We start from the raw sequence: 20481 nt of genomic DNA on the forward strand, positions 1-20481 counted from the left end.
TTTTAATTTAGATTTAATTTTAATATTTATTTTCAATTAATTCTAAACAGTATAATTAATAACATAAATTTCATTTAAATTCAAAATTAGTCTTACATTGATTGAAATTGAAAATCGCATTACAATAAAATAAAGTCCTAGATTACTTCAATTTAAAAAATCATAAAAAAACTACAATCTATCATAAATTGTTGCGCTTCTTGATATCTTCCACCAACTTCAAGTGGTGAGCCAACTCATCGAGGTTCATGCTGGAGGTATCTTTACCCATGATGATACCGTCGGCGAGGTCGCGTTAGGCTTGGGAGAAGATGCCCATAACCTTGACCATGTTCTCCATTGCCTCGCATGCCTAAGTTTGCTCGTCGGATGATTCCGTCTTCTTCTTCCCTTTATCTTTCTTCGCCTCCTTTTGGCATTGGGGCCTTGTGTAGATACTTGGCTCGCTAGAGGTGGTCGTATGGCGACCATCCGAGACCTTTAACTGTTTGGAGGAGTGAACATCCTCGCCAATCGTCACGAATTTTTGACATTCGTGAAGCACATGCCACGCATGAGGATACTTGAATATACACTCGTGCTCGAAAGCATACATTTGTGTTGCTTGGGTGGTGATTTGCTCGTAGCTCATGCCGGAGCCCCAATTTTCCCAACACTTGTCGTAGATGGCTTCCCACAACTTCACGTCCTTTTGGACGCGTTGAAAGTGAGACTTTATTTGCCTCACATCGCGTTGGATCGTGCCTGGGGGCTGTTGAGCATTGTATTTCATGAGGATATCGCCCCAATAGCATGCTCCTTTTTGGTCAGCGCCTTTGATCGAGTTGCATGTGGCCTCCGCATACAAACGACACACGAGTGTCGTCTCCGCCGGGGTGTAGCCGCCTCTTTGTTTGGTAGACGGCAGAATGGAGGCTATCTCCTCCACCTTGGGGTCGGTCGTCACCGCAAATTGAGCGTTCAAATTTATTCCTTCAAGGCCCGCCTTTTGAAAAGCGTTAGAAGATTGAGAGAATTGCGAGATAGCATTCTTGGGAGAATTTGGATTGCCGAGAGAGGGATTTTGGTAGTGATTGCTCCAATATTTAGCTCAACCATCTTCCATGATTTTTGCACAAAAAATATGAAATAAATAAAAAGAAGAAGAAGAAGACGAATGTGAAGAGGGTATGAAAGTAATGGAAGAGAGGCAATTTATAAAGTATGAATAAAATAGGTAAAAGAAAAATAAAATAAAAGAATTTAGCTCAACCATCTTCCATGGTTTCTGAATTCTATCCGTTGCAAATTCGATTATTTATTTATTTTTTAATTTTAGTGGCCGAATTTTTGATTGGGGCGTGTTTCACACGCGCCCCACATAAATCATCTCTGTGTCGGGCTGGGCACGGGAAGAAGGAAGCTCGGCATTGGGGGGGGGGGAAGGGGGGAAGGGCGAGCGCGTGCCTGGCCCAGGCCGGCTTCCGCACCCCCCAGTGTGGGTGTTGTTACACCTCCACCTCTTGATCCGACAAAAGAGCCAATCTTAGCTCAGAGCATCAAATTTGATATAGTTTTAACTAAGAATATGAAGGACTACGAGGCTCAGATGCATGCCCTGGTGGAGGCTTATGTCCAAGCTAGAGATGCTCAGATACAAAAGAAGGTGCAAGCAAGATAGGCTAGCTTAGAAGAATCCACCACCCTTGTGATTGTCATTATTTTAGGAAGCTAGACTTTAAACCTACTATTAAATTTAGTTTGTTAAATAGCAAACTTTGATGATTGTTCATTGCGAGGTATTACTATATTTTATATATTATAAAAATATTTTAATTAGTATTTAATTATGTTACAAGAAAATATAATATATTATGTACCAAATTTAGAATTAATATCTACATGAATATAAAATAAAACAGAAAAAATCTGAAAAATAACTGGGAAATATTGTAACGAAATTTTTCGTCGCAAGCTTACCTCCTTCTATCAGTAGTTGCAATGCTTATTGACAAAACTAACAATGAAAATAGACGTTGCAAACAACGATAGAATATTTAGTCACAGACTCTGTCGCAATCACCAGATGATGACAACACGCTGGTCTGCGACATAATTTTTGTCTCAAGTCCATCAAAAATTTTGTGACTAAAAATAAAATCAGTCATTGGAGTATTTTACGATCTCGATTTTCGTGTCATCCGCGATCAGTTACAAATCTGTCACAACATCATGTTTGCGACGAAAAAATGGACTTTTAAGATGGAATTTTCAGTCGCTAGTCTTGTGATTTTTTATAGTGGAAGTCTACCGCATGTTGAGCATTAGTGGTTTAAATAATCGGTGGAGCGACAACGGCGCACTATAGTAAAGATAAACTCTCAACGCTTCAACAGTCAATGGCCGACGATGGTCGCATGATAACACTCATGTTTCCATGGTTTTTATTGTTCATATGATGTTAATTTTATAGGAAATTGAGTGTTTGATGATTGTTTTGTGCTTAAATTGCTTTATCTTGTGAAATATGTTACTTGCTTGAACTTTGATGATTTTTACAGAAATATGGAGTTCAAAATTGGACTATTGGTCTTAATGAAAGTTGTAGTTCGTCTTGATACGAGTTTGTGAGCGCAAACAGTTTGTAAATCCGAGTTCGGACAAGGAAGATATGGCCGAAACAAGAAAGTCGCGCGCAGCAGTGAATAGTGCCCGACGGGATTTTCCGAATTTTTGGGATTTTGCGGGATTTTCGGATTTTATCAGTATTTTCGAGCTCTGTACTGTATTTATCCCCTGATACTATAAATAAGTCTTCTTTTGACCTATTTTGGGTTCCTTTTTCAGTTCCCAACTTTATTTTTCAGTTTTATAGCTTTAGCTTTACATTTATTTTCCAGTTTTTACTGCTTGGATTGGATTTCCACAAGATTGAAGATTCAAGCTCCTACAATCGTTCTTATTCAGTTTTTATATAATTCAGTTTTTCCAATTGCGTTCTTATTAATTATGTTTATGCTTTCTTTTATTATGTCTGGCTAGTTTAGTTTAGCTGATTCTAGGGTTTGTAAATAGTTGATTGAATTTATGTGATTTATTTGTTAATACCTTTGTGCCTTCCAGTTTATGATTCATAATTCCTGGTGCTTAATTTCTTGTGGATTATCTGGCCAATAGTTTGCATGTTTAGCTATTCGGTTTGAGATCTAGCGGAGATAACTGTTTAGCGGATTCAGAAATGTATGATATGATTTTAACCTTGAGACCTAGCGGAGATAGGTGGATCATAGGGAGCTATTCTTAGGAGCTATTGGGAGTTAGTAGATTTTCTTGAGACCTAACGGAGATAGAGAATTTACTAATCTACGATCGTTACTGCTCTAGCGAGAGTGATCGATTAATTAAGTGATCTCTCATCATAACTGGATTAAACTGGTACATAGGATTAATAGATTTATTGCGTAGATTTAGTTAACGAATTTACTACCCTAGGATCAGTTGTCTTTTAATATTTGGTTTTTCATACGTGTTTTGATTTATTGTTATTTGCGTTTTAGTTTAAGTTAATTAAACCTTCTTTATTTTCGTTTGCCTATCTACTGTTTTAGTCTGTTTAGGATATAGCTAGAGTTATTTCGTTGTGTCAGTCCCTGTGGATACGATATTCGATTGCTGTTTATACTACAATTACACCGTGTTAGTTGCGGTATTTCTATTGCTAATAAAATAGTGATCATCGCATCACTGCTCGATGGGGATATAGGGTTTAGGTGGTGGAAAAAGTCCCTAGAATTTGTGAGGGATGGTGGAACGGCTGATCACTTTATGCTTCCTCATTTTTGTTATCTTAATGTTTTTTAGAATTTGAATAAAGCATATACTCCCTCTATTCCTCAATTTAGACATATCTTTCATTTTTGGTACGTCCCCCAAATTTATGCGCGCTCTATTTTTGAACATTATCCTACACATAATTTTCACAATTTACCCTCATAATTTACACTATTTACCCACATATACTTGACAATAACCTTAATGTGAGATCATTTCTCCATTATTAATACTCTAAACAAATTTTCCATTAAAATCAGTGTTGGAAGCACCTAGGCATATTTATGGGGGATAGATTAAGTAGTATTTTAGATGGTATAATTAGGGCTATCTAAATGGATATCGGGTATTGGATAACCCGATAATCGAACCGAACCATTCGGGTTTGGTTACCCAATAACTGATTTTTTCGGTTATCGGTTCGATATTAGTTATTAGATTTTTAAAAATTACAGGTATCAGTTAACCCGATAACCGATTCGGGTTAACCAAATAACCAATTTTTAGTAAATTTAAAATTTAATATATATTTTAATTATATTTATTGTTATTTTTTTAAAAAAAATCGATATTTAGTTAAAAAAAATTATATTGTTCTGATAGAATAAGAAAGTATCTTAGTGTAGTGGATAAATAGTGCCTTGTATTTGTTGGGGACCCGTGTTCGAATCCTCCAAATAGCAATTTTTGTGAGTCGAACACCTCCAAGTAGCAATTTCTGTGAGTTTTATTTTTAAAATAGGTGTTCGGATATCCAAATAACCGATTTGGTTATTGGGTAACCGAGCACTAATTTAGGTTTGGGAACGATTAGTGGATTTGGCCTAATTCGGTTTTCGGTAATCGAAATTTTTGGTCCCGAACCAATCGACAGACCTAGATATAAGGATAAAAAGATCCTAAATAAAAACTGTATAATTTATATACTCCCTTCTGTGAGTTTTACTTTTAAAATAGGTGTTCGGATATCCAAATAATCGATTTGGTTATTGGGTAACCGAGCACTAATTTCGGTTTGGGAACGATTAGTGGATTTGGCCTAATTCGGTTTTCAGTAATCGGAATTTTCGGTCCTGAACCGATCGACAGACCTAGATATCAGGACAAAAAGATCCTAAATAAAAACTGTATAATTTATATACTCCCTCCATCCCGTTAATAATGACACGTTATTTTTGGGCTCGTAGATTAAGAAGAAGAGTGATTAAAGGATAAAAGTGATAGATAGTGATGAAATCCACAACTTTTTGTGAGAGAGAGTAGTTTTCTTTTTTGGAATGAGTCATTACTAATGACGAAAAAGGTTAGGAAGCCGTTATAAATGGGACAGAAGGAGTATTTTATACTCCCTCCGTCCCATTAATAAAGACATAGGTCTTTTGGGCATGGAGATTAAGGAGAGGTAGATTAGTTGTTAAAGTGTTGTGGCCCACCACTATTAGTGTAGTTGATTAGTTTTAATTTATGTATTTATTTATTTCTATTTAATGTTTTAGTTGAATTTTAAATTTTTGTAATTTCATTAATTTCAAAAATTTTAATTAATTTAAATGAATTAAATAAAAAATATTGTCTGAAAACTCAACCCCCACCTCCGACAACCACCACCGCCACCTCCGACACCACCGCCACCTCATAAATTCAACCCCCAATTCATACCCAAAATCGACACTACCGCCGCCGCCTACGACAACCACCACCACCTCAGAAATTCAACCCTCAAATCAAACCCAGAAATCGAACCTGCAAAATCGAACCCAAAAATCGAATCGCGGAAAACCCTAGCCCCCAAAAATCGAATCGCGGCAGACACAGAGTCTAGGGAGAGAGAGATGAGGAAGAACCGAGAGGGGAAGAGAGAGGAGTCGGACAGAGAGAGATGCGAGGGGAAGAAGGAAGGCGGTCGCGGCGCGGCCCCAGAGTCGCCGTCGGCTGGAGAAGGAGAAGCAGGCGGCGGCGGAGAAGGAGAAGAGAGGGGGAGGGGCGCCGCGCTGCAAACCCTAGTCCACCGGCGAGGAGGGAGAAAACGAAGGAAATGAGGCAAACGATTCCGTCGTAAGAAGCGAAGCCACCGCTGCTGTGCAGTCGAAAGGAGAAGAGAGGGGGGTGGGTGACGGCCGAACAGGGGGTGGGTGACGGCTATTCAGCCGGAGAAGAAGCAGCAGGCGGCGGCTGCACCACTGAGGCGACGTCTTCGTCGGGCGAGAGAGAGAGAGAGAGAAAGAGAGAGAGAGAGAGGGCGAGATGGGGATGGATACCGCCGGCCTTCGTCGGGAGGTGTTGCGGTCAGGGCAGCGTCGGCGGCGAGAGAGCCGAGAGAGAGAGGTGGGGTCGATTCTGGGAGAGAGAGGCAGAGGGTAGAAAATTGGTTTAGGGTTTTTTTTTTGTCTTATTTATACTTTAATTAAGGTGCAATTAACTAGTGTATATTAAAGCCTAATTCTTTCCTTATTTGGAAGTGTGTCTTTATTATTGGGATACCCCAATAAGGAAAGTGTGTCTTCAATAATGGGACGGAGGGAGTAATAAATGGGTATACCAATTTTCACCCTAAAGTATACAAATGTACACTTTCAAGGACCGATGTTGGATCATTTGTATTAAGCTACTCCCTCCGTCCCATTATTCATGGCACGTATTCCATTTTGGGTTGTCCCAACCTACATGGCACGTTTCTATTTTTAGAAATAATAAGGGTTCACTTAAAGTTTAATTTATTCACTAATTACGACCTAATTACATTTATCCCTAATTATACTCATTTCAAGTTTAGCTCTCTCTCTCTCTCTCTTCGTCTCTCATCTTCCGCTCTCTCTCTCTTCGTCTCTCATCTTCCGCTAGCTTCACGCCGCCTCCTCCGGAGAAGAAGCCCGCGGCCGAGAAAGCTTCAAGCTTGCGAAGGAGGGGGCGTCGCCGACAAGAAGAAGCTTGCTCCCTGCTACCAGTAGCCGACATCTTTGGCCTCACTCCTTTCTCCAGCGCCTTCTGCTTTCTCCGCTCCCACCCTCGTCGGCTTTGCGCCGTTCAGCAGCGCGGTTTTGGGATTTTTCAGATTTGATTTTTTTTCAGATTTCGTTTGTGGATTTCGGCAGATCTCTTTTGTCTTTAAAATTTGGGTTTAATTTTGTTTTGATTTTTGTTTCGCTTTTTGCTGGTGAATCGAGTTTAACAAATTGGTGATGAACTAGCTTTTTGTTTCTGATTATTATCTCAATAGGCTGCTTGGTGATGAACAAACTTTTTGTTCTTGATTTTTTCCTTCTTCGACGAGGTCGCGGCGGCGCGAGGGCTTGCCACCTCTTGATTTTTGTCGATTTGGAGATTTTTTGGTTTGGGGATTTTGGTATTTGATTTTTTTGACTTGTGGATTTGTGGATTTGAGAGGAGACGGTTGATTTTGGTTTCGATTTTTGTTTGCTGGTGAGTCGAGTTGGCCGACGACGGAGGCGGCGGCGGTGGCGTCTCTTCATCGCGAGCCCGGCGGAACTGGAGGACGAAGGAGGCGGCGGCGGAACTAGAGGACAGGGGGAGGCCGAGAGAGAGAGTGTATGTGAGTGTGTGAGTGCGTGTGTGTGAATTGAAATAACATTAAACATCTAATTCTCTTAATTCTAATTTTCTTAATCTCCGTGCTGAATAGTAAAGTCCCATAAATAATGGGACGGAGGGAGTATTATGGAGGAAAAATATTGAGAGAATAAAAAAAAACTCTTTGAAAATGAGAATCAGAACGAAGAAAAAGAAAAAAAGAAAAAAAGAAAAAGAAAAAGAAAAAGAAAAGAAAAGAAAAAAAGACGTGGGTGGGAGTGGGACAGAAGTTTGAAGCCGTGAAAGCCTGAATCATAATAATTTCCTAAATTTGTTAAACCGTTGTCATCAAACGGAAGAAGAGAAGAAGATTGATTGAGGGCTTCAAATATAGAAAAAAGAATTAAAAAAATCTCGAGAGCGATACTGAACTACATTTTCAAGATTCAGATTTTATTTCGACAATCTGAAGCTCTCTTGTGGATTTTCATTTCCTAATCCAGATAATGCGTTTAACTGGTAAACTTTAACTATTCATGTGAGTCAATGTTAAATGTTGTGATCCTTTAAACCCCCTTTCGTGCTCATTGTGCTCATAAATTATCTGTTTAGATGATTCTTCCGATCGATTTTTTTTTTGTTGCTGTTATTCGTGCTATGCTCCTCTTTTATTTCGATCTTCGCTGATTATAGTTTTTTAGGAATAAGAGAATTTGTCCGTAATTGATGTTTTCGTATGTTGGATTAGCTATTTGTTTGTAGATTGAGGGGTTTGTGGTGGTTGGCCTCTGCCTCGTCTATTTTAATGGTCAAGACTACTAATTTATGGTTATCACGGTGAAATCAATTATTGTGAAAACGAAGCAGCAGGTTTAGGTGCTTGTGGTTCAATAGATATGGAATTATCATCTGAAAACATTTAACTCAATGCATTCATTACCTTACGTTCTTTTATGAGGACTGAGGAGGAGTCACCTATGGTTATGAGCCCATCCAAGTGTTTCTCCTCCTCTCTCCCTAGTGAGACTCTTTGCATTAAAAGGATTTGGTTGTGAACTTGTGATGGTTGTGAGATGTTACGATGAAATGGATGTGATTACATATGAAAGGGATGGTATGTTGTATTAGAGAGGCAGCTTTAGCATTTATCATGATTATCTGCATCTAGGGAGGTAGGCTTAGCACTCAAACAAACGACATTAGCCGTACCTCAAAATTGCTGATGCCTCATTACTGATCTCATTTTTTGAGTTCCTTTGTTGTCTAACAATCCGTTGTGTGGATGTGGTATTATTTCATGTTTCCTCTTGTACTATTGTTGGGAGAGATAGAAGTGTGGAGGTTAGTGGGGACCCTAGTCACTTTCTTGCTTATAAAGTTGTGGAACTTGTATGAGAGCAATGAATCCTATTTCATCAGTTTTGTGTGGTTTTGAGTTTTACAAGTCTCGTGTTTGATGATCAAGGTATAAGAGATTGTATAAACTTTGGTTTCATGTGTAGTATATTTCTCTATATATAACTAGCATTAAGATGATTTGAATAGATGGCAGTATATGATTGAAACAATTACACCATATTTAACATCCCATTACCATAAGAAGTAAATGAAGACAGTGCTTCCTATTCTAACATATCAAGGATTGTTATATTTGGATAATAAAAGATAAAATTGAAAATAATTTATCCTCATTTACGAGTCAAGTTGATATTCTATATTAATCACTACAATAAAGAGCATTGAGCATTTGCCTTTTTTGCATTGGTTTTCTTAACATTGTTATGATGAACATCATGTTTCTGGATTTGCTACATGATTTTTTGACTTATGTGCTTATGATGTTCCTTCTTTCAGGATATTGAACAGATGGATCTGATAAAACTTTGAACATATAAAGTCAAAGAAAGTTCATTTGGAAAAAATTTCCTACTGAGTCTTTATACTAGTAGGATCACTATGGTTCAGACGTTAGAAGCCATAAGAGGTGGAGGTGGATCTGTCAAAGTAGGTACAACTGGGAAAATCAGTGCTCTGATGTCTAGAGAAATAGAATCAGCAAAGGCAGCATCTAAGGCACCTTCCCTGTGTACTTCTGTCGCTGTTTCAGCCAGTGACGTTGCTCCTAGAAAACTGAATTCTCGAACATCAATTAACGAAGCAAGCTGCAGTGCTGCAGTCAATACCAAAAGTGGTAAATGCCCTGAACCTGCAAGGAAGACAAAGCATCGCACTGGAAGAAGTCATCATATTCCAATGCTCGCAGCTGATAATATGTCGTTAGATGGAACTCCTATAAGACAAAAACCTAGTAGAAGGGGTCCTGGTCTAGTTGAAATTGTTGACATAAAATGTGGAAATCCAGAAAAAGCATGGACAAACCCGATAACAAATCGTCTAAAGAAGCTTGGGTTCTCTAAACTATCTGAAAGCTTCAGCTAAGTTTGTGACTGTGACCTCTTAACATCAGCTTTGAGACTCCTGTAAGCAAACCCTGGAGTTGTTTTAGGCTGTTTGCTTTCTGCTACTTCTACCATAGAACACATGCTCGGTATGAGCCTGTTGCTAGCTCTCTTCTTTTTCTCAGGAACACTGGTAGCTGATTCGCGCTTGGATCTTGACAACTGATCACCAGACGGAGCAAGCTGGCGTAGGGGCTTGTTGGAGCTGCTACGAGCGCCTAACTGAAGACGGCTAAAGAACTCTATCTCCCGCGTGATGAGTGATCCAACTGTTCCTCTTGTCCCTATCGCTACTGGATAAGACTGCACCGACATCTTCTCAGGATGTGCCAAGGGATAGGTATGGCATATCTGCACGAATTCCTTTATCTTAGGAGGGAATGTGGAAGTTTGTGGCAGAGGTCTTGTTTTGGTGGGAGACTTGGTTAGAGTGTGAGCCATGTGTTGGTTTTTCACAAAGTTATTTCGCCTTATATTCTTCATGGAGAATGAACTAGGAAGAGCGGGCATGTGGTCACTAGATTCATGTGCATGCAGTTACATCCATTTATGTTGTTTGCTTTTTCCCCTAACTATTGTTGAATTTATTTGATTTTAGTATTGGTAGATGATCATTACTATTAATTATGTGAACCGATCATATCCTGCTGATGGATGGTCCTAGCAGCCCCCTTATCGGCCAATTTCAAGGAAGTAGGTGTAAACAACGGATTGGAAATGGTTTATTTTTCTTGAAATTTTTGTGATTTCTTTTCTTGCCAATGAATTGTTAGACAAGAATGGTGTAGATAATGCTTTTATTTTTCTTGACTTGAATGTTGTTTGCTTCATCATGTGAAGTCAATATATATATATATGTATGTATTTCTTTTTCTTTTTTGGGGATCTTGTGAGTTGTGATCATGAGAATGTGATAAATGACCAAAATTATTTCCTACTTGCCTCACTACAGCTATATTTCTTTTGAGTTTATTAATCTGGTCACAGGTAGGTCGGCACTGGGAGAATATTTAATTTGTGAGCATAGGTACTAATTATCATTTAAGGACGTCCCTACACTAATAATGTGATGGAAATGAAAATCTTGTTGGGCTTTTTACTGGGAGTAATGATCCCAAGGTCATTTTTGATATATTTCATTGTAGATGTTTTGTCAATACTATATTCTTGCGGTAGTAGATGGAGTATATTTTTGTTTTTTAAGTAAGTATTTCATCAGTCCCTGAATAAATATCTTCAACTGTCAAAATTTATATATCAAGAAAGTATTTTACATTCTTAACTTTACTCTTGATTATTGCATAGAAAATTGAATAAGTAAAAATTTTGTACTCCCTCCGTCCCGCGAGTCTTGACACGTTTGGGTTCGGCACGGGAATTAAGGAGTTGTAGATTAGTGTTTTAAGTGTGTAATTAATAAAGTATAAAATTGATAAAGTAGGAGAGAGAAAGTAATAAAAGTGATAAAGTAGGAGAGAGAATATAATAAAGGTGATAAAGTAGGAGAGAGAAGGTAATAATTATTGCCAAAAAAGAAAACGTGTCAAGATTCGTGGGACGGCCCAAAAAGGAAAACGTGTCAAGACTCGTGGGACGGAGGGAGTATTGATTATAAAGGTGCGTTCTCTTTGGTTGTAAATTTATCATGGGAAAATGAAGGATAAATAAAATTTCACCCTTTAAATCCTTAATTTCTTTTCCACATTTACTATTTGACCATTACTCATTCCTCATGTACATTACAAAGGAGGGATAATATTATCACACTATTTTTGGAGGGATAATATTATCCCTCCTTTGTAGTGTAAATGATGAATGAGTAAAGGTCAAATAGGAAATGTGGAAAAAGAAATGAATGATTTAAATAGTGAAATTTTGTTTATCCCTCTTTTTTCCATGATAAATTTACAACCAAAGAGAACACACCTTAAGGGTAAATTCAGAAGTTTGGCATTAACTTATCATGAAACTTTGAAATTGGACATTTATTCGTAAGCAGATTCTCATTCGGGGACAGATCATTGTTCATGAGAAACCTTGAGTCCGCAGTAGCTATCTTTTTTGTGCGTATTATTGTTTGTTTGGTTTTGTCCATTTACTTCAATGTAAACATATAGTGAAGTTTTTCTAAGTTGGTCATGATTTTTCTTTCAGGTGTTCTTGAGTGCAACCGAGTTACACCTGACCCAGTCCGATCCATAAACAATATATACTAAATTCGTGCCTCATTTATCATTTGAGCAATTAGCTTAAGTGATTTGAACTCGCGCCTCAAATGTAAAGGTCACGGGTTTGAATCCCCATTCACCAGTATTAATTTTATGCATTAAAAGGTTGCGCCTCATAATGCATTCACAGTATTTGGATTTGTTTAATTGGATCAATTAATTTTATTTTCAAATTCATTTTAGAGTGAATTTTGAAAATAGCCTATTTCTTTTAGTAAATTTAAAAATTACTTATTAAGATAAAAAATTTTAAAAAATACCCACACTTACCATTTTACCCCTTCAAACACCACATTTTAAAAAATTCCCGCATTTTACAATCCAGTGAAATTTGCAATCATAATTTTTTGGTTGTGAATTCACAACCAGAATTTATTTTAGTTGTGAATTTGAGTTTTAAAGTTTGAATTCACAACTAAAAACATTAGTTGTGAATTCATAACTAACAATAGAGTTGGTTGTAAATTCAAGATTTAAAACTCGAATTCACAACTAACACTAGCAATTCAGCCGTGAATTTAAAAAATACCCACACTTACCATTTTACCCCTTCAAACACCACATTTTAAAAAATTCCCGCATTTCACAATCCATTGAAATTTGCAACCATAATTTTTTGGTTGTGAATTCACAACCAGAATTTATTTTAGTTGTGAATTTGAGTTTTAAAGTTTGAATTCACAACTAAAAACATTAGTTGTGAATTCATAACTAACAATAGAGTTGGTTATAAATTCAAGATTTAAAACTCGAATTCACAACTAACACTAGCAATTCAGCCATGAATTCATCAAATTGGTTGTGAATCTAGTTGTGAATTCGAGCTTTAAAACTCGAGTTCACAACCAGGATTTATTTTGATTGTGAATTCAAGTAGTCGTGAATTTGAATTTTAAAGTTTGAATTCACAACCAGTAATAGAGTTGGTTGTGAATTCAAGAATATTTAGTTGTGAATTCATATATCTGATTATAAATTTAAAAACATTAAGTTGTGAATTTATAGATATAGTCATAAATTTAAAAACATTAATCAATTTTAAATCCCACATCCACGAGAAGTCATCCAAAAGGGCATGTAGCTCGTTTTATAATGCATTCCTAATTCCGATCTGCCTAGTCTGATTCACCGCCGCACAAAACACGCACTAATACGTTCCACAGAGAGAGAGAGAGAGAGTGAGAGATAGTGCAGATAGAGAGAGATTAATATTGTTAGCTCGAGATTTTAATTCACGAAGGGATTCGCGAGTAAAAACAAAAGAAGAAAAGAAGTGCATTCGCGATCATGAAAGCCACTAACTTAATAGTACGTGTGATTGAGCTATAATTCGATTAATTTCCCTTTCATGGAGTGCAAAAGATTTTGCTAAATTTGCAACTCAAAATTCACTATAACGCCTTAACAAATCACACTTGATACCTGTCGATTTGTAGAAACTTACTAGTTTCAATTTTGAGAACAAATGATCGAGAGGGATCGAGAGAGAGAGAGTTCACAGTGAGAGAGAGAGACCGAGAGGATAGATAGGATTAGGGGTGGGTATTTTTTTAACGGAAAAGCTATTTGGACACCGAGTGTCCTGGACACTCGGTCAAAACCGGGCGATTCTCATTAATCCATAATTAGCTAGTTTTAGAGAGAATTGTTTATTTACTAAATTATCCCTTATTAAGTGGAGTATATTGTTTTTATTGTTTTGTATTTTCGTTTATTTAATTTCCGAAATTTATGCTTTTCAGTTACCTTAGAGCACTCACAATGGTTACACGATAGCCCTTACACGATAGCCCTATCGTGTAACCGTTGCGGGAGAACATTACACGAGGGCTACACGTTCTATCGTGTAGCCCTTTAAACGGTCAAATGCACACGCCTCTATAAAAAAAATTAAAAATTCGAATTTTGACTCAAAATTGGCAGCTTTGACTCCTCGGTTTCTGTGCCAAAATTTGACCGTTTGAATTTTTTTTTTATTTATTCTTCTCTTTATAACTACATCTTCCTCCTTCCTCTTCCTCACTTTCACTCCACACATTCTCCTTCTTCTTTCAATTTCTTTCATTTTTCTTCCTCCTTCAAGCGCTTTCATCTTCTTTCTTCCGACAATGGCGGAATTCGACCACGGTTCTTCGTCTGATTCATCCGACGGTGTAGCTCATGCGATCATGGAGGAGATAGAGTTGCAGAAACAACTGCTTGCTCACATCTATGGCCAGCCGGCGCCGGAGGCGGGACGTGTGAAACGTCACCGATCTTACGTCCACCGTGATAGAGAGAAGCCCATCTACGTCTTATGCAAGACTACTTCAACGACAATCCGACGTATGGACCTACATTTTTCCGGCGGCGTTTTTGAATGCAGAAGGAGCTTTTCTTGCGCATCGTGGAGGCTGTTCAAGGTGTAGATACTTTCTTCCACATGACCACTGATGCAATAGGTCGGGACTCTCTTTCCCCGTTGCAGAAATGCACGTCGGCTATCCGCCAGTTAGCCACCGGCCTCTGTGCGGATACTTTTGACGAGTATCTCAGAGTCGCCGACTCCACCGGGCGTGTATGCCTCAAGAAGTTCTGCAAGGCGGTCATCCGGGCTTTTGGAGCCCATTATCTGCGTCGTCCAACGCCGGAGTACATCACACGCCTTACCCAGATGCACGAGGTGCGACACGGATTTCCCGGGATGCTCGGGAGTCTTGATTGTATGCATTGGGGGTGGAAGAATTGCCCAAAGGCGTGGCACGGCGCCTACACACGCGGGGATCAAGGAGAGCCCACCTTGATATTGGAGGCCGTTGCATCCCACGATCTGTGGATTTGGCATGCCTTTTTCGGTGTCGCTGGTTCGAACAACGACATCAACGTTCTCAACCAGTCGCCTCTCTTCGCCGACTTGTTGGATGGAACTGCCCCGCCTGTGCTCTTTCAGGCGAACCACGCTACTACCAGATGGGCTACTACTTGTGCGACGGCATATATCCGGAGTGGCGTTGCTTCGTCAAGAGTCCACCGATGGCGACAAATCAGAAGGAGGCAAGGTTCAAGAAGATGCAAGAATCGGCACGAAAGGATGTTGAACGTGCCTTTGGAGTCCTTCAAGCACGGTGGGGAATCATTCGCAGTCCCGCGCGGAATTGGTACTTGGAGCACCTCCGGGACATCATGCTGTGTTGCATCATTCTCCACAATATGATTGTGGAGCACGAAGGTGAAGGAGCAACCAATTGGAGAGATGACGACGCGGGATATGGGGCGTCTAGCAGTGACTCGACGGAGAGTGGTCGAGCAACCCCCGTTTCATTCGAGGAATATGTCCAAAGAGATGCCCTTCTCCGAGATAGGCAGTTGCACGCCGCGCTCCAATATGATTTGATGGAGCATGTTTGGGCACGTTTCGGACCTCTAGGGCCAGAATAGTTATTTGTAGGATTTGTTTTTATTTTATTAAATTTTATGTAATTTTTAGGATTTCAAAATTAATGCAATTTAAATTTGAAGTAAATTGTGTAATTTAAATTTATGAAATTAAACTTAAATTAAAAATGAAAAAATCAAAACTAATTCTATCATGTAAGCTATCATGTAACCCCACTGCAGCATCTTTACACCATGTGGTCCCCCCATCATAAAGTAGGCTATCATGTAAGCTATCATGTAACCCCATTGCGGATGCTCTTATGTATTGTTTTTTTGTTTCCTTATATTTGTTTCCATCTTTTTTTTTTCCCCGAAATTAATATTATTTATTTTTATTGATGATTAAATTATTTATTTATATTCGAAAATTATGTTTTATTTATTTGTTTTCACTAATTTTATGATTCTCTTAAAAATAATCCTATTTTTGTTTCCACGTTATTTTTTTATTATTTCGAAAATATTTTTTTTTCTGAAATTTTGTATTTTTATATTCGAAAATCATGGTAGTTTTTTCCGGATATTTATTTTTTTATATTTTTTCAAAAATTATGTTATTTTTATTTGTTTCCACTAATTTGGATATTCTTCTAAAAATAATCATAGATTTGTTTCCACTAATTTAGGGATTCTCCTAAAATAATCATAGATTTGTTTCCACTAATTTAGAGATTTTTGTTAGGTCCAGAGGGTCTCGAATAGGTGTATGAGGGGGGGGGGGAATACACCTATGGGCTATTTTTCAAATTCCTCAATCAGAGGGATCTCAGTCAGAGATCAAAACGAAACTTTGCATGCAAACAAAGACGTCTGTTTTACAGAAATCAGTTTTGACCAAACAGGGTTGATGACTGATACTGAAAGCTCTTCAGTATAGAGTTATCAGTTAAGTTGTTGGAACTTAACTGATGCACGTAAGGGATTCAGTCGTGTTTGCTAAGACAGAGATGATTACACTCTTCATGACTATCAAAAGATAGATCAGTCATATTGATATCATACGCAGTGGAAATTAAACTTAGTTTCGCAATAGCCTCGGTGGAGCACGTTGTTGGTTGTTAAGTTACTCTTTGCAGTTAATCAGTGTTCAGTTTATCAAATGAAATAACTCAAGTAAGAATGTAAAACTGAAAGCTGTAAACAACACAGAGACTTTTACGTGGTTCGGAAAAACCCTTTCCTACATCCACGGTTGGTTGATCAGACCAACAATCCACTCCGCAAGTGCTTAACAGGTGCACTGCAAACCAAACCGTGTGCTTGCCGGGTGCACACAACCGTACCACTGAAGAAAACCCTTCTTCAAGACCCACGCTTCACTCGCGTCGGATTTCTCTGCTCAGCACAACCCGTGCTAGGACTTCTCACTCAGAGTCAGAGTACCTTCCTGAACTCCGAATCACTCAAACACTCTTTTGGGAGGGAGGTTTGAACGAGTGCCAACTTCACTACAAAGAACAAGTTCTTTGAAGCAAGTTTGACCTTCGGCTTCTGGGTAAACAGAGGTTTGACTAAGGTCTAAGAGAATGTGTGTAATCAGCAGTGACTGATTTTGGCTTTGGAATTCTCTTCTTCGATTCAAGCTTTGGGGAGATTGAGCTTTAGGCTGAGTAGCAATTTCGGCAGAGCTTCAGCTTATGTCGTTGAATCGGTGAAGGTGGAAGTGATCCTCGAGCGCTATTTGTAGGAGAACTCTTAAATAGATCCATTGGCGTAGAACGTCATCAAGATTTTTTCTGTTGGAGAGCAATTCGAATTTGGGCTGAGGCTTCAATCTTCGAGGTTCCTTGTCTGGGTGGAAACGGCTCTCTTAATGGACAGGAAATGTGACATCTCTGAAAAGTAACCACCAGATAGGAATGACCTCTGCAGAGATAAAGATATCCTGAGATCTCTGCATTTAATGCGGCTGTACTTTGTGAGTACGTGGCTTCCTCTGAACGTTGGAAGATCAGTCCTAGGAGGAATGTTTAATTGATACTTGACTTTAGTATCAGTCCATTGCGCACATTAACTAATCAGTCTTCAACTGATTCTTCAACTGATACTTCAGTTGGTATCTGCAGTCTTCAGTCTTCAGTCCTTCGCTCTTCAGTCTTCAGTCTTCAGTCTTCGACACCGCAAGCTAAACTAGAAACGAACTCTAACACTTGAGTTCAAAGCAATTCTAGTCTATTACAATTAAGTCCTATTATTAAAATGCGATTTATTAAAAGAAAAAACCTAAAAAAAACCCTTCAAAGCACAAGAAAGCAGACTAAGGGCCGAGCCTCATTAAAACCTTTTTACGGAAAACCCAGTGGGGAAAAACCGTAAAAAGGGGAAAAGAGTACTCGTCTAGAAGGAGGGAAGACGGAAGGGAAAGAGCGGAAGAGAAAGTTTCCGGAACTCCGGCCTAACCATCGTTCCCAAACAATCTCGGCTCTATCCCAACAAGAAACAAAAGGAAAGAAAGAAAACGAAGGCAGAGGGCCGGTGAGACGCCGTCGCCTTACTGCCAACCAGAGACGCACCCAAAAACCAAAAGGAAGGAGAGCACTGCGGCCGGTGAGACGCCGTCGCCGTAAGCCTCCCAAGATCAACGAACACGTAATACCCAGAAGAAAAGTAGAAGTGATGTTAACCCGGCCGGTTATACGCCGTCGCCGGTAACACCCAACTGCCGAGAGAAAAATCAGGAGGGGGCGAGGTAAATAACGGCCGGTAAGACTCCGTCGCCGCAAATACCATGCCCACCTCGCCGGAAGACGCACCCAGAAATCAAAAGGAAGGAGAGCATTGCGGTCGGTAAGACGCCGTCGTCGTAAGCCTCCCAAGATCAGCGAACCCTTAATTCCCAGAAGAAAAGCAAAAGTGGTGTTAACCCGGCCGGTTATATGCCGTCGCCGGGAACACCCAACTGCCGAGGGAAAAATCAGGAGGGGGCGAGGTAAATAACGACCGGTAAGACGCCGTCGCCGCAGATACCATGCCCATCTCGTCGGAAGAAAGCCATCCCAAACCAAAGCGATGACAACCCGGCCGGTTATATGCCGTCGCCGGGAGTACCCCGCTGTCAGAAAATGGAGTAAAAAGCAGCCTGAAGGACGCCGTCTCCGTAAATACCAGACCCCTCTCATCAGAATAATCAGCGACATGGATCCAATTACGGACGCTAAAAAGTAGTTCCCAAAATACAAAAAAGGAACAAAATAGTAATGCAGAGCGATCTTAGAGGAAAAATACTGATCCAGCTCACTCAAGCGCGAAACCGAAAGAACCCTAAAGTCCTGGTAATGGACGACGCATCTCCCAATCCAAATAAACTGCCCAAAAGAAATGCCCACCACCTGTTTGAAAAAGAGCTTGCTCTTCACACACAACCCAACAACAAGTGCAGCACTGTCATAACCGAGCCCAACCACAAGCAAAACCGAGCATGACCAGAACCCATCCCAAACACGCAAAAAATGAATCAAAGACACCACCAAGAACCACGAAAACTTTTCCACACGCCCACCAGGTGTTCGACAGAAAGCCAAACAAAAACCCATCTCAATATTTAATCCTGACTCGACTATGGGTCACCATATCAGTGGCAACGGCATGTTTAATCTCCTCAATTGCATGAGGCCACCAGCCCTCGGAGCGTGCCTGGTTCGCCATGATATCAACTGCCGTATTCCCTTCCCTGTAGATATGTGAAATTTGTAAACGAAAATCCAAAAGCAACCGCAGGGTGCGTTTCCAAGAAGCCAAAAAATACCACGGAACAACCTCCGAACGAGAATGTAGGAGTTTAACAATGTAAGAAGAATCAGTTTCAATCCAAAGAAAATTCCACCCTCTTCTGTGAGCAATAGCAATCGCATACATGACCGCCAAGAGTTCCGCTTCAAAGGCGAAACCAACACCCCCTTTGTAGTGGAAGCAGCCACGGACCCAACCCCAATTATCGCGATAGACACCACCAGCGGCGATATTTCCCGGCGCTCCCAACGCCGAACCATCAGTATTTACTTTTATCCATTGACCTACGGGCGGCCACCAGTGAACCTCAATCATGGTGGGAGGAGAAGCCGCTCTTGTCACCACACCAATACTACGCATAGCAAGATAATCCGACCAAGAGTTGTTAGTGTTCCCGAGCTTTGAAAAGTTCAAATCCATTTCCTTAAACATAACTTTAAGAAATCCAGTAATGATCCGTTGATGAAAATTCATCTCATTGAAGATGATATTGTTGCGGCAATCCCAAATCTTCCAAAGTAAATTGATAATTCCAGCCTTCCAGAAGGAAAGAACCTGTGAGCTGAAATTTTCATTCCAGGCAGCAACAAGAACGCAATGAATATCCATGTAATGAGAGTAGTCTTTGTTAAACCAAGTCGCGAACTCTCTCCAGATAGGCTGAATCGAAGTACACTCCCAGAACAAGTGGTTTATACTTTCCTCCGCCATGCCGCAAACCGCGCATCTGTTCGGCCCCATCATACCCCTCCTCATCAAACCATCAAACGTGGGCAGACGCTTATGAATGATACGCCAGCAGAGCAGAGAACGCCTTTCCGGGATGAACTTCTCCCAAATCCAGCGTCCCCATCTAACATCTGGAAAGTGAGGTCTTTGCCGATCATAGGCTAAAGCCGCCATGACAGTTCCATTGACAGGCGACTTCCATAATCTCGAATCTCTTTCGTCACCAATAGGAAGTAAGAGAATGTCAACCACGACTTCCGGGAAATTAATAACAAACGCTTCCGTGAAATGCCAAATACCATCATAATAGTAATCTTCTACAGCCTGATTCAAAAAATCATGCATAAAAGGAGGGATACGAAGCTTATCCAGCAACTTGTATCCCAACCAATCATCCTTCCAGAAGTAGGTATTCGTACCCGTCCCAACGTACGCATAAGAATTGTCCACCAGATCATCAACATGCTGCCTTATGCTCGTCCAGAAAGGTGAGGAAGCCAAATATGGTTTAGCATAGCCAAATTTGGTGAGATAACGCGTTTTAAGAATGGAAGGCCCATAATCCTGACCTTGGATGATCC

General features: G+C 39.7%; 2 protein-coding genes across 2 annotated transcripts; one reads left to right on the plus strand and one right to left on the minus strand.

Annotated features, from left to right (window-relative positions):
- Positions 1 to 352: 352 nt before the first annotated feature.
- Positions 353 to 2093, minus strand: LOC131025889 (uncharacterized). The gene is made up of 2 exons (XM_057955669.1): positions 2049 to 2093; positions 353 to 985 (listed from the first exon to the last, which is right to left on the minus strand). Exons 1-2 carry the CDS (start codon positions 2091 to 2093, stop codon positions 353 to 355), a joined length of 678 nt encoding a protein of 225 aa, XP_057811652.1.
- Positions 2094 to 9294: 7201 nt separating this feature from the next.
- On the plus strand, positions 9295 to 9777 carry LOC131025890 (uncharacterized). Its single transcript, XM_057955670.1, has one exon. It carries the CDS (start codon positions 9295 to 9297, stop codon positions 9775 to 9777), a length of 483 nt encoding a protein of 160 aa, XP_057811653.1.
- Positions 9778 to 20481: the final 10704 nt, after the last annotated feature.

Source organism: Salvia miltiorrhiza, chromosome 5 (assembly GCF_028751815.1).
Source record: "Salvia miltiorrhiza cultivar Shanhuang (shh) chromosome 5, IMPLAD_Smil_shh, whole genome shotgun sequence".
In the NCBI taxonomy this organism is placed as follows: Eukaryota; Viridiplantae; Streptophyta; class Magnoliopsida; order Lamiales; family Lamiaceae; genus Salvia; species Salvia miltiorrhiza.